Source organism: Coptis chinensis, chromosome 1, assembly GCF_015680905.1.
Source record: "Coptis chinensis isolate HL-2020 chromosome 1, ASM1568090v1, whole genome shotgun sequence".
NCBI lineage: Eukaryota > Viridiplantae > Streptophyta > Magnoliopsida > Ranunculales > Ranunculaceae > Coptis > Coptis chinensis.
In genome coordinates, this window is record NC_141456.1 from 37,590,754 (window position 1) to 37,614,723 (window position 23,970).

Consider the following 23,970-nt stretch of genomic DNA (forward strand, 5'->3'; position numbering starts at 1 on the left):
AACAATTAAGGCATCAAACAATGACAATCAAAAGAACTTGTTCAAACTTTACATACAATTAGTAAATTTTGCAATGGAAGAACACATTTGCATCTTGGACACTTCATCATGTGAGGGGGGGGGGGGGGGGGAGATATTATCAATTGGATCATGCGACCTCACTTGCATCTTGAAGTTGGAAATTCTAACACCATCTAAAAGTGTGTCAGGTTCATGTTAAAATTCCGCAACAAAACTTGCTCACACAACAAAGGGGCTCAAAAATGACAATTAAGTCATGAACATATGCAGCAAGTGCCTTAATATCCATGAGACACCATTAGGTTTTTCATTGAAGGCACTTAAAGTCTCAGCACCGGATGTGTAGAACTGCAACATGCAGAAAATAGAAGAAGGTCATTAACTCAGGCGTAAAGTTATCAATGTGACATAGTTCTAGGCATCCTCTCGCCACACATATGACACTGCCAGTACCTTTGACCACCTAACATGCCTTCTACACTCGAAGGTATGCCCACCCAAGGCCACAAACACCAAAGACATACAATTTAGGAACCTTTGATTATCTTCTACACGCCTTTAACATGCCTACGAAGGCGTCACCTTGCAGAATATGTACGTTATAGGTCACTGAGACAACAATAACCTAAATCCTATATAAATACAATCTGCCTTGGTGACACTCAAGTTAAAACCATAAGCAAGAATGTCTCACCCTTAGAGAACTACATAGACTAATTAAGAAACCCAATACAATTAACATGAATAGTGGTATTTAATTACCAGCATAAAGGATCTCGGATAGAAAACACATGCTACATTATACTCAAGTCCAATCATATACAATCTCAAGGATAGTCTACCACTCTTTACAAATTGACGATAGAATCCTAACAACTGTTAATGAATTAGAGATCTTTTAGAGATGTTGAGTATTGATCCTAACACAATTCAATAACAACATATGATTGTTGCGAGATATTAGAGAGGTTTATAAATTATGTTGAAGGATTGATATGAGAGATTTTCGCCAAAAAGGAAAACCCAATTAAGACAAATAGCGAAAATCAATAAGAAATTTTTGCACAGAGAGACAGAGGGACGAGTTGCCCTATTGGAAACGAGCAGAGAAACAATGAAACTTTGAAATTGCTTGTGCTAAGGGGCCATTTGTTTTTGTCTCTTTTAAGACTACCTCTTATAAGATGTGGACCACTGATTTTGGACATTTGTATGTCAAAAAAATATCTTATAAGAGGTTCCAATTCTATAAGTACCAAAATTGGATCTACTTTAATTCTATAAGTCTTATAACTTAGAAAATGACTCAAACACCCCCATCCATATACCCCTAGCCCCATTTCTTTGTTATTCCATTTTCACTATCTTCTTCTCCAAATAACTCAATTGCCCTAGCCACCACCTCCACCACCAAGCTATTAAGACCACTACCACCGCTGCTACTACCACCACCACCACTATACTATTAAGACCAATGCCACTACCACCACCACCAATGTACTATTAAGACCACCACCACCACCACCATCATGATATTAAGGCCAATACCATTACTTCCACCACCACCGTGTTATTAAGACCACTACCCCCACCGCCACTACCACAACCATCAACACCACTACCATGCTATTAAGACCAATACCATCACCTCTACCACCACCACCACCACCATCATCACCATCGTGCTATTAAGATTACTACCACCACCACCACCACCTTGTTATTAAGGTAATTTTCTAAAATCGATATTCTAATTATCAAAATTGATTTGAAACCGAAAATCAAATTATACACTTGTTTCAAATTAATTTATTAAAGTTAAATGTGATATAAGGCAGGGTTATATTTGTCAAATAACCATCTATAGGATGTTGTGTATTTATTTTTTCTATTTTTACAAGTACTTATCAGAGGAACTTAAAATGAAAAACAAACCACTTTATAAGACCATCTTATAAGACCCTCTTGTAACTTAACCCAAAAAAACAAATAGCCCCTAAGTAACTCATTCAAACTAAGTAGTAGACCTACATTGAAACCTCAGTTTTTTTTTGGGTGACCCAGACTTTACTATTCTAATTTCTAAAGTAGGTAACTACATAAGTGAGACATAAAGAGGAAGAGAAATGGGAGCTAATTAATGTGAGAACTTTACTCAGGTATACTATAATTCGAGAATACAAAGAGTTCGCATATGGAAACGCTAAAATAAATGTTTAAGACATTTTTTTTTTAGAAAGATAAGATATATGAAGGGTCACGGTATTGACACCCCACTTTATGGGATTGGCACCCCTTTGACCAATTCCAAGGTATTGGCACCCCTCCATTAATCACATAAAAAAACACCCATGGCAAGAAGTTAACACGAGATCGCACAATTCGCGGTATCAGGTTGCCGTGACATCTTATATCCCACGGAAGGTTGTTGTCGTGGGTCTGTTTTTGTTTTAAATTTTTTTTAATAGTCACTGTAAAAAAAGTTAGTTGTCGCGAGATGGTTGTGTTCACTAAAATAGAGTCTTTGCTTGTGTTAATTATCAAAATTCTTCTTCATTAATTTGATCACAAGTTTTTCTTATAGCATATGAAAATATTTGACGCGAGATAGCAAAATTATGCTTCAATTGTACATTTTTTTTCATGGTTTTGGTGTTGTTCTTAGAGTGTATAAAGAAGCTCTAAAGAAGAAAATGAGATATCCATATGTTGTGTGTATTCAATACGCAAAATTTGAAGTGAAAAAAAAAAAAAACACAAAAAAAAAATCCTCCGCGGCAACTCCTTGCCGTGGGATATAGGATATCGCGACAACCCGATACCGTGGATTGTGCTATCTCGCGGCAACTGCCTACCATTAGATATGGGATCTCGCGACAACCCGATGACGTAGAACTATCGAGCATGTGGAGTGTAAAAGGACATATAAGGAATAACCATTATTGTTCTACTTTTTGCCAAAAGGGTGCCAATCCCATAAAGTGGGGTGTCAATACCGCGCCCCTATATGAAAGGGTTTAAAAGTGAGAAATCAACAAATGTTCAATAATGCATTAATTGTGTTAATAAAAAAAACATTTAATTCATTAGTTATATACATTAATTTAGTATTGAGAATACTCTAAAAGGGGTTTCAAAATGATCTTCTTTTTTTTCTTTCTTTTTTTTTTAAATTAAGCTAGGGTTAGGCCAACCCCCACCTATATTGATTTAACTGTTTCATACATAAATTTGTCATCTTGCATCATCATTTACAATGCATTGTAGTCTATGATCTAACGGATGGACAAACTGTACAACAAAATTAGATGAGTCATGAAGTGAAGCTAGATAGTCCGCAGCTCGGTTCACTTCTCTATAGGCATGAGAGAAGGAGATGAATGTGAACTTGGACCTTTTCATGTCTATTGCTTTAATCACATCAAGGCAGAACCAAGGTGGTTTCTCCACCTTGTTGATTGCATTCACAACTTTCAATGAGTCAGACTCTACCTCCACTTCCTTGTAACCTTCTACTATACATCTGTGTAAACATGTGTCTATTGCTTTGATTTCCTGAAATAGCACAGAAGCCATGCCGCCACTGCCACTGAATCCAACTAACACTTTCCCATCTTTGTCTCTTATTACCTGATAAAGTGTAAAACAATAGTTTTACCTACTCTTAACTATTTATACTATAAATAAGTAAAACTAAATGCTTACCTATTGCTAGATTATCAAAGTTATCTACTCTCGTTTATCGTTAAATATATGGAGTAGAGAATTCGTTCCACTCCTAGCTTGTTAAATGTAAGTTTCCACTAGTTTAATCTATTCTACCAAAATAAGTGAGAGTAATGAATTGAAATTATACTAATATGGCAATTGAACTAATTTCAATGTTTTAATTTATACTATGACAATTAAATACTAAAATGTGAATATGGAGAAGGGATTAGGGGGATTTGATTCTATTTGATGTATTCCTAATATGCTAGTTTAGATTATTACAATCCTAATCAAATAAGATTAAGTGTTTGATCCCTAATTACTCATGGCAATCTCTGCCAACTAATAATTAGCATGTGAGGAAGTTCAACCCATTCTCATGGCGAATCAACTAACCTACTAGAGTGAAACTCTTAAAAATCAATAATCCTAATTAACACATCAAATCTTCATCAAGCTTCATCAAACCCCTCTAATTGAGGTTTAGCTAGAAGTCATTAGACTATTATTACTATATAAATAAGAAGAAGACATAAAGAAGAACAAACTTGGATTTTATTAATCTAATTGAATAATGAAGAACAAATAACTAATGAAGAAGTTAATGAATTAAAACTTAAGTTTAAACTAATAACTAAGTCTAAGTTCTAAATATCTATCTCTAATTAAGTATATCTATCTAAGTCTAAGTATATTGAGAGTTATGCCTTAGTCCTCTTTATATAAGAGATGGATAGGTTTACAATTTCGTGCATGGGCTTTAGAGCCATGTTTTGGGCCCTTAAATCAAGCCCAAAACCTAATTACATATGTCCAAAAAGGGTTTCTCTATTGGAAATTACTGCAATAGACTTTTCATCCACTTCTTCTCCTCTGATTGGGTCAAGGCCTAGACCGTTAGAAATCTCTTTCCAAACCGGTCACTTTGACATATAATAGGCCCAATTCTGAGGCTTGAGTCCAAAGATACGGCCTGCGGAAGTTCTGTTGACTTTTCTACTCTATTTCTGCCCGCGTTGACTTTGATTTGTCAGCCTTGACCAGGCTTTAAAAAGGCTTTTTCTCCTTGAATATTGGCCTTTAATCATATAACTTCTTAGTAACCAATCTTTGCTCTTTTATCTCGCAAAAGTGATATGTTTCTTTACATATTTGACTCCAATACCTGAAATACATAAACGCACATAAACAGTATTAACTCATATTTATTATACATATAATTGGTCCAAATGTAATGATATTAGGGGGTTAAAACTATAGTTTTGGGCTCTTATCATTACCCCACCTTGACCAACTCCATTACTACTCAAAGTGCCATTAGTATTTGCTTTCACTCGATTACCAATTGGTGGGCACCAAACACAGTCTATTTGCCTTTGCATCTTATATCTAGTATCAATGTTAAGTCTATGAAAAAGAATTCTAGCTCTAGCAGAGTCATTGATTTCAGGTCTTAAGACTTGCAAATAGTTCCTTGTATCCCTTACCAGTTTCTCAAAAATCCTCTTCGCTAACTTTGTAGATTGCTGGAATCTGCGAGCATTCCTTTCCTTCCAGATGTAGTCAACTGATACATAGAATAATACCTTGTATATCGCTCCCACATCTGCCTCTTTTCATATATGAAGCTTAAATATTGTAGTGAGTATACTTCAAAAGAGTTTAAAAGTTGAGGTTCATCCTAAATTATTTAGAGTTTGAGTGAGGGAAATAGAAAAAGAAAGGTAGACTCTTGATTATAAGAATGGTTATAAGCTAATAAACTTGAAAGCTTCGATTGTTTATTAAAATGACTTGAAAACATGAAAGGAAGATTGATTAAAACATTGAAATAAAACAAGCCAACAAGATGAAGATTGAAACAAAGAACAAATAACAAGTTTGATTTAAATAAAGAAAATGAAATAACAAGTTGATTGAAATAAAGAAAATAAAATAACAAGAAATTAAAAACATGAATTGAAAAACAAGATAAAAAAAATAAACAACCCAAATGGTTTGGATCCTAAGACAATGGATGAATTTTCTCTCCCTTACTTTTTGTTTATATACCCCTACTTTTGCTAATTACAGATTTGCTCTCATCCATTCTAAATAAGACATCTCACCCCTTTCACTTTTTCTTTGCTTTTACTTTTTGGTGTCTTCTTGACCAATATAGGGTTAAGGATAAGTCTTCATAATTTTAAATAAGGGCCTCCATCTTTGGTCTTCTGATTTGAGTCTTTTGACTGTTGACTTTGACTGGTTGACTTTGACTTTTTCAGCACTTTTCTATAGCAGCTACTGGTCTTCATAATAAGCGTGATTAAGGCTCTTTTTGGTGCTAAGACGCAGCTTTTATGATAAGTGGTCTGAAATACTCCTTAACCTGAAAAAGGCAGTAAAAGCTATGAGTTGTCTTTTCGTTAAGTATAAGAGGAAATGTAATGCAGCAAAATACGGGTAATAAAATGCATATTTGGGAGCTGATCAATATACGAAGATGTAGTCAAAATGATCTTTGTCGTACACCTGTCCCCATTCAACGCAGGTCCCTATGCGATCCCCACCACCCTTTGTCTTCCCATTATGTTTTGTTATAATAGATACTAGATAATGATGATCTCTAAGAGAATGAGATTGAGTTATTTATAGATATTTCTACAGTATCCCCAACACTTGTTTTGCATAAGAGCTCATCAAGGTATGTAGTGTCTTCTAAGGATCAAAATCAATGGACTGCTGTGTAGCGAAAAAGAAGCAAAAGGATCCAAGAGTGTTATTCAAGAGAAATAGAGCCTACGCTTGCAATGATGAAGAACGTAAAGTTGATAACGAAAAACAAAAAGATGAGACATCTTGAGGACTACACCAAAGAGTTTTGGGATGATACTTTGGGACTCACTTATGTGTGTTATGCTTGCGAAGGTTTCTTTGCAACTATGAGAAAGCACAGACTCATCTTAGGAAAGATCATCCTAAAATTGTTAAGGAAATCATGACTATGAAGCAGGACTACTATATATACTTTCTTAGGTTCAATTGTAGGATGACTAGTATGTTATCTTATATATGTTAGGCTTGAAGCCTGTCGGTATAGTGTCTTTGTGTTCCTCCTTTTAATGATATAACTCTTAGGGAGATCTGTAAGGTTGAACCTTTTGCAATAATAATAGGTGGGGGTCTGCCTTAACCATACCCCAGCTTAATTTTTCAAAAAAAAATAAAAATAAAAAATTATATGCATACCTATTCTGGAATCTGGATATTGTACTCATGTTGATATGCGCAGTGCATAGGCATGCAATATTCATTGTCTTAAGTTGAATTCTTCCTTGCAAACTTTGGGTGGACAGACTGTATAGTTAATGTGTTGTTACTTGTTAGGCTACATGGCATCTACCCTTGGGGTTTGTAAGGGACATCGATCTTACGTCCCACACACTCCACTCTACCTCACATGAATACTTACCTCACATGCTACCAAGAGAACTTGTCATTATCACCACTAGTTCACTCAACATAATCTACCTACTCAGGACTACACATGTCACTACACTATGACAAGTACGTGTGAGGCATGCTAATACAAGGCTTCATCATTCACAACTAGAAAACTTCTCCACCCGAGGCTCTCTCTCTCTCTCTCTCATGGCTTCCAATGCATTTATATGTAAATGGAATGAAGTAGACTATAAACTCATTCCATACACACTCAAATCATTGTAATCATCTCCACCACAACCTCCATGAATAAAGATGAAACCCAACCCTTGTGGACGTAAGCAATGACTATGTCGAACCACTTAAATTCTTGTGTCTATTTCTCTTTATTATGTGCAATCTCTACTAATCAATACTTTCCCAATAAATCTCTAACAAGCTAAATTCATATATGGTGTAATGCCCAAATGCCTTTGGTTAAATTTGTGCATTTACTTCTACTACTTTGAATCTGGTATATATCAAACTTGAATTAGTACTCGTTTATTTTTAAACTTTAAAACGTTAAGAGTTATATAGTTTCTTTTCAAATATTCCACTACATCATTTTAAGGGTAAAAGTTGAATACCTCTCTTGAGCCAGGATATTATGAAAAAAAAAAAAAAAAAAAAAAAAAACCCCATTGCACAATCATGAGAAGTGGTTAAATTAAGAAGCAATTTATATAGGTTATGGTTTTATACGTGCAAGGTCAACTCAATGACTCAGAGGATTCACCTCAAGTTAGGGTACTTATGGATAGACTATATAGGCATCCTAGTTAACTACAAGGTCAAGCATTTAAGTGGTCAAACCAGCTGCAACTATGTTGATTAAGCTCAATACTGCTGGTGGATCATTATCTGGAAGAAGATATAATTGGTATTAATAGCAAAAAAAAATTACAGTTAGTTTCTTTGAAGACTTTGGTCTAGGATCCTAATATTTGAGTATTAGGGTGTATTTGAGGTTCACCATGGAATGTTCAAGAAGAATGAATGGGAGTTTGATGAAGGGGGAAAGGTAGTTTCAATGGGTTGATCCTTTAAAGTTCCTACTTTGATTGGTTTTGCAAAAAGAATATGACTTATATTAAAATGAAGACTTGAATGAAAGCAGTGATATGAAACTTGAGTTGAATGAAAACATTGATTAGAGCTTGCAAAACATAGAGAACTTGATAAACAACTTGGATTGAAAAGAACTTGATAAATAACAAAGAGGAAAAAAAAAAAAAAAAGACTTGGAAAAATAAATGACTTGAATTGAAAATCTACACTACTCCTACATGACCATAGATTAATTCTAGGTGCTCTCTCTCCTCTCACTTTTTAGTTTATATATTATACCTTTTCCAAGTTACATATTTGCCCTCCTCCCTTGGATTCAAGCCACCTCATGAGTTTGCTTTATGTTTTTTCTTAGATGCAAGACACCTCATGAGTTTGCTTTTTTGCTTTATACTTTATGTTTTTTATTTTTGCTTTTGGTTTCTTCTTGAGCAAGTTTTAAGCAAGGCTACTTTTGAGACAAGGCCATAGGCTTCAGTCTTTTGGGTTTGGGTCCTTGACCGATGACCGTTGACTTTGACTTTGACTTTGACTTTTTAGCACTTCCTCATATAAGCTCGAGTCTTCCTAAACAGCGTTAATAGAGCTTCTTTTGGCGCTAAAGTGCATCTTTTACAATAAGTAGTCTGAAAAGGCTTGTGACATGCAAAGAGTAGCAAAAGTTATGAGTTGTCTGTTTATAAAGTATAAGAAGGATATATTTGAAACATTATAAATATAATGTAATAAAATGCACATTTGGAGTCTGATCAGATCCCCATTTAATTAATGTAAGAACTTATTTACACAAGAGCTTCTAACTCAATTGGTTGTGTACCCCTTTCTTCATGGGAGAGGTTGCAAGTTCGAATCTCACCAAGTGTTGGTTGGAATTTCTTTCTTGTGTAATTATGTGATGGGCCTTTGGGCCAGGTGAGCCTTCGGGCTAGAGATAGGGTGCCGCTAAGATGGGTGGACCAAGGAGTGAAAACAAGTCTTCATTGACAAGGTGGATGCGGTTGGGTCTACTCAAAATGGCACATCGGCGAAAGTCTTCGGGCTAGGTTCCATTTGGGGTTGATGAGCCTTCGGGCAATGTAAGCCTTCGAGCTAGGGTCTTTCAATGTAACCGGTGTGGGTCTGCCTTAACCCTCTAAATATTTCAAAACAAAAAGAAATGATTTTCTACTCTAAGCAGAAAATTTAATCTGTGAGTCCATCATTGCTTCACTCCATTAGGTAGAGGCTGCCTTTTTGGGGTACAAGTTTGCCCCAGGCCCAAAGTTTGCTTCCCTCCATGTACCTGTGAAGCAGTGAAGGTGATGGTAGCTTTTCTTTAACCTATTCTAATCTACATGAACCCTCCAAATCATGTTCTACGTAGCTCTAACAAAATGCTCTGAGCACGTGTAGTCTCATTTTTTCTAGAATTTTGACCGTTACCAGTTGAGGGGCGGGACTTACCTCTAAAGAACCTTTGTTCCTCTCATTCCAAATGGCATAGATCAATGCACAAACATATGCCTTCTCACTTCAGTCTCAATGTTACTTCCTTGGCAAGTCTGCAAAACCATTCTGTAACTAAACTATTAGAAGCAGAACCCATACCAAGCTTGGTCTTAACACCTTGCCAAATAAGCTTAGTCTAAGAACATTCAAATTAAATAAGATGCCTAGAGTTCTCTCACTACATTCCACACAGACTACAACATGAATGATGTATAATATTATATTTTCACTTACCAATTAACAATTATTGTAAATGCATAAGGTAGTAGCTTATGCTTTCCCATAATGAATGTGATACTTTAACAAGTACAACTGAAAACTAAAATGTACAAATGTTGTTGTATGGTGGAATCCTTGTGGAGAAGATGTACGTCATACTGCCTTGTCATTCTTTAAGAAGCCCAGGTGACAATGTACAGGCCGGCGAGTTGCAAAATCTAATAATAATAATGATGTTTAATTCACAAATAGGAAAAAAGTTTATTTTAATAGCTTCTAGCCACAACTAATAAATTTTGTACTTCCTTTTGGTTAAGATATATGCCACAACTAATCGTAACCATCATTATGCATAGTGAACGTCGGGTTGTTGGGTTGGTTATCGGTTTACCCTAATTGCCGGGGTTTGCGGTCTCCTCGTCTTGCTATCTCTCTATGTAGTATGTACCTCATTTTGCATGGAGATTGGGTGCTAGTGGTGCTACAAAGGGATTTGCTACTGCGTGCTAGAGATGTAAGGAGAACCAAGGCTCGAGTCATTACTAACTTGCGGATATTGCTTATCCGATTGGCATGCGACTCTTTTTTATACCTTAAGTGTGATGGACTAATATACACAACCAATGTATATTACATACGTGTCCAGCACAACTCATCACGGAAAAAAATTCCCTGACGAACTTGTAATAGCTCGCTCCATAACGAACCAATAACGACCTCCCAGTTTGATGTGATACCATAACGGTCAGTAACGTACGTGACAACTATCTTCATCAAGACTATAGCTTTAGCCACACTCATCAATGCTTTGCCATTACTCTCCATCAATGCTCTATAAAGTCTCACATCAACAAGACCTGACCTGACATAAGAGAAGATAAAAGATCACCAAGAAGACTATAAAACGAGGAGAGCAACTACGTCTAAAGGATCGAAGTTCTCCAGAGAACTTAACACATGGGGAGCTCTCCATCTATTCAGGGCTCTACGCTCCATGCTCCATGCTCAATTCTCCCTAGATCCACTCTAGGCATAATCTTTTTCACTTTCCATCTCACTCCATAAAGCCCAATTCCAAACATGAACTAAGTTTGACTTGATTCCAATTCACTGGAGAATTGGATACATAGGCAGCTTGTACAGACCTGAGCTTAGTCAATATACCACATTTCCACCCAATTTTCCCACGATTCTGCACAAAAGGAACATTTACACTGAGGAATCTCTAGCTAGATTCTCCTATCGTAGGGAACATGGGCTGTGGTTTCCCAAACTATACCGATGTGTAGAAAACATGTGCATCAATGTTGGCATATATAAGTGTCCCCGAGCCTACTCTAATAATACTTTAGTTTATTTTATTGAATTTGTTTTGGATTGTCAGTTGTGGGCCATTCCAACTCAGATCTATGTCTCCATCTAACGGCTATTTGCCTCGATCTCTCCATGTCATGGAGAGAATGATCTCTCCTCATCACGACTCTTATTAAATTTTCAATTTCTCCATAAACTTGAATTTATGTCAATTCTATTAATATATTAGAGTAGGCTCGGGGACACTCATATATGTCAACACTCTCCCTCAACGGGACACGCTGAAAATACACAAGTAGAAAGACTAAACATTTTCCTCTGGTAGGAGTTGAACTAGAAATACACAGTTAAAAGGACCTAGCAAGAGTTGAACCCAAAATCTCTCAGAAACCAAAGGCTATTAAATTGACAATTTCTCCATAATTAAGCTCTAACTTATGTACTGTTATTAGAAGCGATATGAAGGTATACAAGAAATTTCTTTAGTTATTTAGTTGTCTCTTAATTAAGTATTTGAGTTAGTTAAGTCATAAATGCATGTTAGAGGCAGCTTAATTAGTTGTGTTAATTGAAGGGATGTTCAATAAATTCGCATGGAGTACCAGTACCAAAGGTATGCATATGTGCTTTTGATTACCCCGGTGATATGTATTTATGTGGTGATACATGAATGATATGTATTTTTCCTCAACACATCAGTAGGGCAGGGAATCGGGTCGAGTAGATCTAAATCTGACCCGACTCGATTACCGAATATATTGGGTTCGGGTGCATTTTTATATTCGGTTCGGGTTCGGGTATGTCAGGTTCGGGTTCGGATATAATTTTTGGGCTTTTTTTGAATTTTTAGTGTTATCCAATCGGATCAATCGGGTTCGAATATTAAATTTTGGTTTTATTTGGGTTCAGATATTGTGAAACTATTCGGGTTTGGATTTGGATATAGCCATATCCGACCCGATCCCTGCCCTACACATCACCCTGAAAGCCAACTTTGATTACCATTGTAAGTGGGTCGGATCACTTAAGTCCACACCCACATGGATCAATGATCCATCTCTAATATAAGCTACTCCCTGGATCGTGGGATATTATGCACTATGGGTTATCCTACTAGATAGAATAGAATCTATCTTAAATCCCTTGTTGCGCAATTAAAAGTAGGGGGAGTTGGCTATTTTCTAGCTTTCTTTTAAATACCTTGTGTAGGTATTATAAACAGAGTAAGAAAAAGAACAGAAAACTATCTCAAAGATTTTACTCTCTACTTTCTCCATTCACCAAGGAGTGGGTTTAAAGTGTGGATTCTAAAGGTTGCATCTAGTAACAATCCTACTCAAGAGATGAGGCTTGTAACAACAAACAAGGGTTATCATTCTTCATATTCGGGTTTCTTCAGCTAGGACTAAGGTATGTTCTATAACTCGAATTAGCATGTTAATGTGTGATTTACAACCATGAAACACCAAGTTTTGACTAATACTAACATATATATGTATATATACACACACATCCTAGTAGATACCACTTGAGCCAAAACACTTTAGATGTGTCATCTTATGGGGTGATCGGCATTACATTATGAAATCATGTAAGCTAGCTTGTATTAGTTATTTTTTATGGTGATTCAATCGGGCGCCACACAAATTGGATTGGGCAGCCTCCAACCCAAGCCCAAACAGCAAAGTCCAAAAGAAAGCCCAGTACACCCCCACCTAAATCGCAAAAATCGGAAAAACCTTCTCAACCGGTATCATCTCTCTCGCGCACTCACCCACCAAAAAAGCAAAAAAAAAAATTGCATATTCTCGCTTTGAAACAAATTGCATTCGCCCGACTATTGGTATTACACAAATTCAAATTGTATTCGCCCGACAATTGTATTGACAACCACCGAATTTGATTTGAAATCTCGCAAGTCTGAACCCAAAAAGACAAAAAAAAAATTGTATTTTCTCGTTTTGAGACAAATTGTATTACAAATTGCATTCGAAATTACATGTAAGTGGAATTTGTGTTTGGAAGGGATATGAAAGTGACCAAAAAACAAAAATAAACTTCTCAATTTTTTTAGTCCAAACGACCTGGCTATGTCACCTAAGAGAATGCCCAAAAGACCCCATCATATCGTCTAGCTAAAAACCCAAAAGTTTTGTCTCAAACGACACTCGGAAACCGCTTAAGTGTACACTGAAACGACATGGCTACACCGTTTGAGTGTACGCTCAAATGACATGGTGACACCATTTGAGTGTATACTCAAACGATATTGCAGAACCGTTTGAGTGTATACTCAAACGACATGGTGAGACCGTTTGAGTGTACACTCAAACGACCGTATGGTTTCGTTATGGCGAGACTGGTTGGATTAGTTTTTGGGCCGGCTTTGATGGCAAACTTGTAATATAGTAAATTTGTAATATTTCTTTTTTTTTAGGGGGGGGGGGGGTTTACCCAATACAATTTGATGAGTGCCCAGTACAGGACCCTTTTTTATCTTTTGTTGTATTTTCAATTGACTTATGCATAAAGCTACAATTTGGTTAGTAGGTGCCTATGAATGCACTTTGGACAGTTTTATTTTGACGCTCTAATTGTTAGTGTAATGTGATTTAACTATATCCGCGTGCATTAAATTAAAGCTTTAATTAAAGGAATGTGATTGTACCTGGTTTTGGTTCTTTTCGGAGTTTCTGGAATGTGTTCTTATAAAATATTTTTGTAGACTCTTTCATCTTCACCGGCTCGAAAGATTGTGAATTCTTATAGTTACCTCTATGAATTTGTATTTGTGCTTATATTGGTCATATTATTATGTATATTATTATGTTTTTTTCAATACAGATTATGAAACAAGGGTTCAGTATAATGCAAGTTTGCAATTAAGGTTGTGTAATTGTTCGTTTTATTAAGTCTTAGGGTTTTACCCAATTTAGGGTCTGTTTTTGCCGAACATGTTGAAGAAATCGTCTATTGAAGATGAAGATGAGGCCTCACAGATACATTTTGTTGCAAAATTATCCACAATTAAGCTACTCTAATATCTATGGAAATTCAAAATACATTTTAAAAAAATTGAATGTGTTTTTCTTTATGTTTGGATTTATTTATTTTTTTTATATGATTTGAAGCTTTTCATACAACAAATGCAACATTTTAAGATGACAACCAGGACAGACAATCCTCCTTTGGTCCCATTGAATCTACAATTAAACTTAAAAGATTTGCTTTAAACATCGTAGGGTTAAAGTATTGCACCCCAATAATACACACACAAAAAAACACGATCAACCCAATTTTACTTTTTACTTGTGTGTATTTGAGGGGAGACCCTAATTTCCCATATAGTGGGGAGGAAATCCTAATTGGCTCATCTATAGGAGGAAATCCTAATTGGCTCATCACTAGTTAACCAAAACATTGTATAGCAGGGTTGTGTAAATGTGTGTGGGTAGTTAACCCAAACATTGTATAGCAGAGTTGTGTAAATATTATTTTACGGGCTATTTGAGTTATAGGACCGAGCTTTTCAACTCTCCTTATGTGGGTTTGTTCGAGTATCACACTAGAATATATCTTGCCTTCATATATTATATAATATACTAGCTTGTAGGTGCATATGCACCGTTTCTTTTGAAAACATTTATATTTTTTTTAGAAAATTGGGACTACTGTTTTAGTCGCTAATCCGTTTTAATTTTCTAACAAATTGTTTTAAATGAAGTTTTAATTAAATTTTAAAAACCCATTTTTCAATTGGGAGAGAGATCTTGTTTTAATAGGATAATAATTCTCGTTTTAATTAGATATGCTAGATTTTCTCTTTTCAATAGGGGAGAAATTATTTTAATAGGAGAATGATTTCCGCTTTAATTAGAAGTGTTAAAATTTGTTTTAATAGGAGATGAATTCTCGTTATAATAGGAGATGAATTCCCATTGTAAAAAAAAATATGGTTTTTCAAATAGGAGAGAAATTTCCGTTTTAATAGGAGATGACGTGGAATTTTAATAGAGCTCGAAAAATACTCCTTGGGAGCTTTAATATTAAAATATAGATATGTTGCCTTCACCTATAAACTTTTTCGTTAATTGTTCTTTCATTAATTGTTCTTTCAGAATTCTTCCAAGCCCATTATATGAATGAACTCCGACTTATATGAACTCTACCACCAAAAGAAGCATGAACTCCGACTTATATGAACTCTACCACCAAAAGCGGACTCTCCCTATAAAACATCATCCCAAACAAAGTGATTTCAACTTATATGGAGAATCTCCCTATAAAACATCATCCCAAACAAAGTGATTTTGAAATTTAAGACCGTTGGATAATTTTGTAATATTGTAAGCTAATTTTGATTTGTCTAGATCCACATCTTCAAATATACCGATTTTTTCTAAAAATAATCTGGGGAGAATCACTTCCAAGGAGTTTTTTTTAGAGTTCGTAGGTGGAGTTCATATCACGAGCAGGTTGATCTTTTCCTGATAAACATCTCACCGTTGTTGAAGCAAGCAATCCGTTGTAAAGTGACTGGGAATAAGCGCAAAAAGAACCATTGTGGATCTTTTCAAGTTGGGGTGAGGAGGAGTTAAAATTAACACGTGTTTTTCCTTTGTCAATTGGCATAATTAGTACCACTCTATCGATAACTGCATTATATCGGACAATATCCAACACCCACCAAACTTGAATTTTATAATGTGATTTTGCACTAAAATCATTAAAATTAAAATTAAAATTCTTGGCAAGTTTTACTGCAACATATCATCAGCATATACTCATGGAGCACACGCAATAGATACGAGTAAAACGAAAGAACGCGTAATACATATTTGAGGAAGCAATTTGAAATATAGTGGACGCGAAACACACATACATATGCATATATATGAGCCACTTATTCAGAACCCACCAACAACACAGAAACTTATATAATTAACCATACATAGCAACCATAACACAGAACTGACACACTCTACTACTAAATCTTGCAGTAATAGCCGTTGATCGATCTCCTCCCACATCAGAAAACAACCAAGTACATCAAGGAGAAGAATGCATGCACACATGTTATTGTTTTCTTTCTTAGTGTCCACCACTACTACCAGTGAGTTGTTGCTGCCCGAACTCCTTAATATCTCTAGCCTTACTAGCCAACTTATGACGTGCCTGATCAAGTTGGTCAGCACCAGTTGGATGTCTACCCTTGATATAATCATACATCCATTTTAACGCAGTTATAGCGCCGATACCAAACCCTCCAGACGTCACGAACCCACCGATAATCAAGACCACGGTGATAATTGCAGGTACTAAAACTGGACTACATATGACCAGAACTGGTGTTGCTATAGTGAGCATAATCACTGTTCCTACCAAAAGTAGACCTGAAAGTAACAGAAGTGAACCACCAGCTGTTACTGCTGTTGCTGCTTTCACTAGTTGATATCCTAGTGAACGGTTTTGTTCTTGACGGCCGTGATGTTGTGGATCAGACATTTTCATTAAATCTACGGTGGTGATATAATTGAGAGAGTGAAAAAAAATGTAAATATATGATCACAAGACGAGTTGTGAAATTGAGATGTGTGTCTGGTGAAGGCTTATAGAGAGTGTTTATATAGCTGGAAAAGAATAAGAGGTGTTGTTGCACGTGTTAGGAGGATGTGGCACGTGGGACCTAAAGGTTTGCATGAAACGGAAATGGTTAGTGTTTTGACACGCGGTTTTTGTCTTATTTTGAGGCGATATGCACGAAGAAGTCCGTATTATTTTGCGAAGTTAAAAGTTGAAAGACAAATCCCGTGTTTTCTCATGCATTCCATCGACTAATAACCAGTTTTGGTGGAATCTACTGCTCAAGTTTGTACAGTCTAAAAATGTCTAAATGTGGAGTTCCTACGTGTGTCAGGGAACACAGTGTTTACTGTTTAGGCTGGCAACTTGGCAATGTGGTGAGATTCTTGTGAGTTGATATTGAACTGGACTTTGAATTGGATTATTGGATTAAGCAATTTTTTTCAAGCCCAAAAAATTGAGTCCAACCTGACTTTTCAGTTTTCACTCGCCTAAACACAGTTATTATTCCAGCATTTCAGAATTTCAGATTGGTGTAATAACATTTAGCAACCCTCAACAAACTTGGTTTCATAGACCTAGGCTCGAATGCTACCAAATACGTGACAGAAAAATCGCGGTGAATGATGAAGAACCTATGTTCATCTCCATATTCGGCTACTATACCTGCTGCATTAACAAGAGATTCACTTAATACTGTAACTTGGCATTTTGCCTTCAATCTTACGATTATTACAGAGTCTCTACATAAAGACTCCACACAAAACCTATCAAAAAGAGTATCCTAGTTCTCATTTCAATGTTCCGACATTAATAAGTAGGAGCATGACTAACATTATGGTTGCAGTTAGGTAGGAAAACTAGCAAAAGTAAGATCTGATTAGAAGGTGTTTCATAATTAAGAATAGAACAGCGCAAGAATCTTGTAATCCAAGCTAGAAGAACTCAAAATCAAGATATTTACCCCCCGACTTCATGTCTGTACCAACCATCCTTTTACTGCTACTTCCAACCCCGACAGTGTCAACTGTCCCAAGCTTCCCTGGCAAATCGGTCTCCATTGGCCTTGGCACTTCAGGAGGTGTACTGCAGCGTATCAATGCCCAATTGACACCCTCAAAGAATGGATGCTGCTTGATCTCAGTTGCTCCCCTCTTCACCCCAAGACGGTGTTGGGGCTCCTTTACCAGCAAACCCCTGATTAGATCCCTACTCGAGTAACTAGTTGCAGGTGAATCAGGGAACCTCAGCTGCTGTCCAACAACATTGAATAATGTTGCTCGATTGCCGGATCCCTTGAATGGAGTCTTTCCATAGAGAAGCTCATGCAAGAAAATACCAAATGTCCACCAATCCACTGCACTTCCATGACCTTCTCCTTTGATGATTTCTGGGGCAAGGTACTCGTGCGTACCAACAAAAGACATAGAACGTGCGGCTGTTGGCTCAGCTAAAAGCTCAGGCAGAGTGGTAGTTTGCAGCCCAGTTTCAGCACGATGTTTTTGGGTTTTTTTCTTGCTTTTTTGAGGAAAGATTCGTGGAATGAAGCATGAAGGCTGGATACACACGGAAGAGGGCTCAATGCAGGCAGGTTGAACACAGAATGCACCACCAGCTCCTCGTTTGGAAGGATCAGACTCTAACGAATTCCTTATTAGGGTGGGTGAGACTACACATCTTAGAGAAAGATCAAAGTCTGAAAGCATTATGTGGCCATCATCACGAACGAGAACATTTTCTGGCTTCAAGTCCCTGTATACAACTCCAAGCATGTGCAAATACTCAAGGGCCAATAGTACTTCTGCTGCATAAAACCTGATTAACAAGACCAGGATTATCCACAGAAGGCAATAACTTAGACAAAATAAGAATAGCAAGTACCACCACCTAGGAAGACTAAAATTGCTAAAAAAAAAAGAAGAAAAAAAAAACAGGTAACAATTTAAATAACTTTTCCTTTGTAGCAACAAATTACAATAAAAATAAATTAAACCATCAGTGTCTGCATTGAGCGTGAGCTTATGGCATTTTGATGCTTACATATTTAAGTAACAGATTGAGTTTAAGTATAGTTTTCAATAAGTCCAAGTCAACCAACCCAATTAAATAATAATTCTACTTCATGTAGGGCCATAATGTAGAGTGTAAGGTAGAGTGACTAGTTGAGGTGTGTCACATGCACATGCGAACAAAATACACCAGAGATATCAAATAATAATTTGCTCAAAGCGGTGTTAGAAACAGAAACATACTTTTTAAATGCAATACTCCCCCCAAAAAATTTAAGTAAACCGAGGAAGGGAACAATAAATCCTGCATTAATTTACCAAGATTCAAGACTACCGAAAAGCTCCTTGAGCTCGGAGAGAAAGCAAAACCAACACACTACTTTGAAAATCCATTAACCAAGCTCAAAGAAATGAACACTGACAATTACACAATGGTGTAATCATTTTTATACATTTAGTCTGAAACTTCTATCTTTTATAAGAGGTGATCAAGGTTAAAATGTTAAATGTTAGCGTTTTTTTCATTCTACCCCTCAACAAAGCAGAAAAAACCACCTCTACTGTAACTATAGACATAAAGCATTCATCATTGACTAAACTTAGTTTTTCATCCTATCAGGAATAGAGAAAAATATGTAAAGAAACTAAAGATATACAACAGAAAAAGAAACTCACTTTTTTCAGGAAAAGACTAAGTTACATTGACACGGATAGGTGCGTTCGTATCCAACACGGATACAAAGTGTCTGACACTGCGAAATATAAAAAAATTGAGGTATATCATTTTCAAAAAAAACCACAGATACAAAGTATCTGCAATATGTGTCCGATATTTGTCCAACACGGACACGTGGATACATATCCAACATGGATTATTTTGGAAAATATGGTGTCCATGTAACATATGAAAAGACTACCCCATGTGTAGATATATATATAATGAACGCAAGCATGCCCTTTAGCAAGCTCCTAAAATGCCAAAGCTGAAAATGCCCTTTTCTCAAAATAACATTCTCCGTCCATAACAGGAGGTCCTTAACCCTCAATAACCTTGCCATTTAGTTACATAAATCCCATACCCACACGGATACATAAAGGCTAACCCAGTGCGAGGTATGGGGAGGGTCAGATGTACTCATCCTCAATTAGAAAATTCATCTACTGCCACATAAATGTACCATTTTGCTTTACATTCCTATCTATATATAGACCCACCTTTAAGGTATATAAGTAAGTGAATCTGATACCTTCCACATTTTGTTAGAAGGATGTGACATTATATATTTACATGGCATCTCTGCATATAACACTTTTAAAAGAAACTCAAAAACTCTTGCTTTTGACTGTCACACTTTCAAAGTGATTTCGCAACTTAATTAGAAATTCAATTATGAATATGCCATGAGGTGAAGTGTTTATCTAAGGAAGTCAGCGATAACCCCAAACTCTTTTCTAGCAGTTGGGTGTCATAGATGGTTTTAAGTGCAAGAGTTTAGAAGTATAAGCAACTTTATCTTAGTCATTACTCATTAGCATAGATGACACGACTGAGTACAGCCAACCATATTATCATATTTCTGAGTTACACAGACACGGCAAAATACCAAAAATTGAGGTTTATCACATACAAATATACAATATGTGTGTGCGTTGTGTCCGACACAGATACGTGGAAACGCATCCAACACTGATTATTTTTGAAATATGGCGTGTCCATGTAACTTGGACATAATTTGATTTTGAAGGAGGAACTACAAACTTACCGAATTAGAGGAGTGCTAAATTAATTTAAGATTTGGTGAATAATCAGGATATACATCATAATACTTGTACAAATAAATCAGAAAATGGAACACGCTTTATTTTCTCTTTACAAGTTATGGTATCGATAACTTCACTAAAATCATTATTATTTTTTATTCCCCAAGATCATATCATTTTGTAACTATACAGGCCTGATTTTCTAATTTATCGTCGCCAACTTATTACAAAGTGAACTAGAATTATTGTGTTGCTAAATAAGTAGTGCAATTCACAATCTACAAAAAGAATCACAAAGACCACCATGTAAATCACTACTTTGCATGTGAAGTAATATTTGTGAAGAATGGCAATAGAGTTTCTAAATGTTCCGTAGAAATCAATGATCAGTCGAAAAATAGGTTTGAAGGCATGTATTGCCATAGAGTTTTCAACAAGGATAGAGGAAAGAATCAAGCTAACAAGACAAATGGTGCAAAATTTAAGAATGTTGCACTTTGTAAACTAGAGAAAACAGTTCGGATGCACGTCTACACATATAATTGGGATGAACAATAAATATCACGACAAAAGAAATGGTAAACAATTGAATTGAGACATAAAACTGTTATTCAGCATTAATAGCCATACCGTGCTGCATACTCAGAAAAGTGTTTTCCAGGTTGCCGTTGCCTCAGGGTATGCAGATCACCTCCTGGACAGAACTCCATGACCAAACATGAGAACCTATCGGTCTCAAAATGTGTGTACAAGGTTGGTAGAAATGGATGGTCCAATAGTTGGAGAATCTCCCTCTCCGTCTGAGCTCTAGTCAACTTTTTCCTGCTTGCTAGGGAAGCTTTGTCCATAACTTTCATTGCAAAGTAGCACCTAGTCCCACTTAACTCTGAGAGATACACACTCCCAATGTCCCCACAACCAAGCCGTTTGAGCAGCCTAAAATGACTCATACCCAATATGCCATCCCGTGTTCTAACAGCAAGAATAGCTTTCCATCTAGGATCATTTCCTTTGTGAGGCTTATTAGCACTGCCAGTAATATTGCTCCAATTGCTGTCATCACTGAGGCCACTACTATCACTCGCTCTGCTGACACTAGTTTTTGTACTCTCAAGTGAGTCTCCTTTCACACTCTCTTTAGCACTCTCACTATTTCTCTCCGCACTAAGCATACCATCACTAGTAAGTCCGTCACTCCTGTATGTACTGGTGCAGCTGTTGACAATGCTCATAGCTGTGACAACACCCATACTTTCAATGCTGCTGAGGGGACTCACATTACCACTGGGGGGCAAAGAGGCATCCCAGACGCACTCCTTCTCGTCTGAATCTGGTGGGAGAGACGTGTTATCTGTAGCATGAGATCCACGAGGAACTGGAAATGTAGAAGGCGATGCTGCACCTACATCAGTAGGCTCTTCAACCACACTTTCTGCAGGCGAGCGAACAGAGGTACTCAATTTCTGACCAGGAACCCAAATTGCAAGATCATCCAGAAATGGACCCTTCACAGACAAGCTTCTAACCAAGCATCCAGGCTCCACTTTATTCTGTCCAATTGCTACATAGACTGGCCTCATTAAATCCGTGTCAACTGGTTCCGGTGGATGACTAGCCCCAGAAAAAGAACTACGACCGCTCTCTTCGTTAGAATCACCACTGTCCTTAAAGGCTACAGTGTCAGGCATAGCTTCCTCCTGCTCAGGTAATGACCCTTTCCCTTTCCATGATTTTTCATTACCAGGTGATGCTGAATTTGGAGATTTTTTCCCCATGGATTGACCTTCCCTACGAGCATCCGGTATCTGACCCACTACAGGCAACTTCCCCGAAACGATTTTTGAGTCCCGAGCTCTTTCCATTTCTGACAAACTATCATTACATGTAATCCACTAAAAATTACACAAACACTCAACCAAGCTTAATATTTCGACAATCTACCTTCCCCAGCGACAATTTTCTCAGAACTATCTTTAACTCTAGAAGTACAAACTAATGATATACCAAAGTTTGATAGTTCCCAACACACTCTATTCATTCACATAAACCTACAAAATATTTTAAAAAAAAATCACCAATTAATAGCTTGTAACTTTCTTCACATATAATCAAGAAACAAGGATACATTTAAACACATTTCCAAATCAAACACTTGAACTAACAAAACCCACATATACTTCAAACCCTCTTCAAGATCAAGAACATTGAACATAAAATATTCCTACTTTACCTCAAAAACAAGCAAAGAACATAAACATAAACAAGAAACTAAAAAGACCAAATCCCAAAACCAACACATTTTTCTTACTCTATATAACTTCACTTAAAACACATAGTGAAAAAAATTTACATGCAGGTAATAATGAAAGGATATTCATACACACTAACACACCAGTTCAAGAAAATGACGAATCCTCAGAACTTCTCTCTCTCTCTCTCTCTCTGCAATGAGTGAGAGAAGTGAGTGAGAATTTTTCTGCTTCTTGTTTTGCTTTTTGCTTTTGATTATTTTTTTTATGTTTTTAAGTTGGGACTGAAAACACTACTGACTGGAAAGAAAGAAAGGAAGTCGTTTTCGTTTTGCTTTAGTGGGGTCCATGGACTCAATTCTGTTTTAACTTTTGGGGCCTACATAACAGTATTGTGGACCAACTCTGTACCCTTTTTAGTCTACACTTTGCTGTTTTATTCATGAAAGATACTGGGACTCGTTTTCTTTGACAATTTGTTCACTTGGTCCCTAGAATAAAAAAAATTCGATGCTAGTCTGATCCTATTTTTGGGCTACTTGGAATTTTGTTTTCTTTTATGAATCATTTTTTCCCCTGCTTTGATGTTTGAAATATGAATTATAGAAAGGATTATGAAGTACATTATCCATAATAACTCGTAAAATGATGTAGCTGGAGACATTTCTAGTACATGAACATTTTTTTCCCTCTTCAGAAAACAATTTAAGGCATGGAGAGAAGCAAAATGGTCTTTAAAGTGAAATATGCGATTGTTGGACCAGATGATCAGAAACTCTGACGGGTGCCCAACAGTTCTTTGTCTATGGCTGCTTGATGACCGGCATTAACAGCATACATCATTTTCATACAAGCCTGAAGGCTGTGGAGAAAACTGAGGAGATTCCACTTACTCGATCTGTTTATTTCAAGTTTTCAGCCATGGACTTAGTGCCAGATATGGGACCACGCACACTTCACCAATTCTCCTTAAGCTTGTTAACTTGATTATTGAAAAGAAAAGATGCTAGTACATAAATTCACATGAATCCTGAAGGAAATGTGGAACAAAGTGCCGTATGAAACTTAAAAAACATATG

At 36.5% G+C, this 23,970-nt stretch overlaps 3 protein-coding genes across 3 annotated transcripts; all 3 read right to left on the minus strand.

Moving 5' to 3' along the window:
* Nucleotides 1–3,255: 3,255 nt before the first annotated feature.
* Nucleotides 3,256–5,114, minus strand: LOC147523829 (uncharacterized). Its single transcript, XM_086572559.1, has 2 exons — nucleotides 5,013–5,114; nucleotides 3,256–3,651 (listed from the first exon to the last, which is right to left on the minus strand). The coding sequence occupies exons 1-2, from the start codon at nucleotides 5,112–5,114 to the stop codon at nucleotides 3,256–3,258; spliced, it is 498 nt and encodes a 165-aa protein (XP_086428685.1).
* Nucleotides 5,115–16,151: 11,037 nt separating this feature from the next.
* Nucleotides 16,152–16,892, minus strand: LOC147523830 (oleosin Ara h 11.0101-like). Its single transcript, XM_086600067.1, has one exon. It carries the CDS (start codon nucleotides 16,798–16,800, stop codon nucleotides 16,381–16,383), a length of 420 nt encoding a protein of 139 aa, XP_086456193.1. The 5' UTR covers nucleotides 16,801–16,892; the 3' UTR covers nucleotides 16,152–16,380.
* Nucleotides 16,893–17,557: 665 nt separating this feature from the next.
* Nucleotides 17,558–23,247, minus strand: LOC147523831 (Protein kinase superfamily protein). Its single transcript, XM_086600054.1, has 3 exons — nucleotides 23,035–23,247; nucleotides 21,273–22,690; nucleotides 17,558–18,687 (listed from the first exon to the last, which is right to left on the minus strand). The coding sequence occupies exons 2-3, from the start codon at nucleotides 22,502–22,504 to the stop codon at nucleotides 17,808–17,810; spliced, it is 2,112 nt and encodes a 703-aa protein (XP_086456180.1). The 5' UTR covers nucleotides 22,505–22,690; nucleotides 23,035–23,247; the 3' UTR covers nucleotides 17,558–17,807.
* Nucleotides 23,248–23,970: the final 723 nt, after the last annotated feature.

Coding starts and splice junctions, on each gene's coding strand:
- LOC147523829 (XM_086572559.1), bottom strand. CDS start 5,114: ATGCAAAGGCAAATAGACTGTGTTTGGTGCCCACCAATTGGTAATCGA. Junction 3,652..5,012: donor ATGGAGTTGGTCAAGGTGGG/GTAATGATAAGA, acceptor ACACTTTATCAG/GTAATAAGAGACAAAGATGG.
- LOC147523830 (XM_086600067.1), bottom strand. CDS start 16,800: ATGAAAATGTCTGATCCACAACATCACGGCCGTCAAGAACAAAACCGT.
- LOC147523831 (XM_086600054.1), bottom strand. CDS start 22,504: ATGGAAAGAGCTCGGGACTCAAAAATCGTTTCGGGGAAGTTGCCTGTA. Junction 18,688..21,272: donor TTTTCTGAGTATGCAGCACG/GTATGGCTATTA, acceptor CTTGTTAATCAG/GTTTTATGCAGCAGAAGTAC.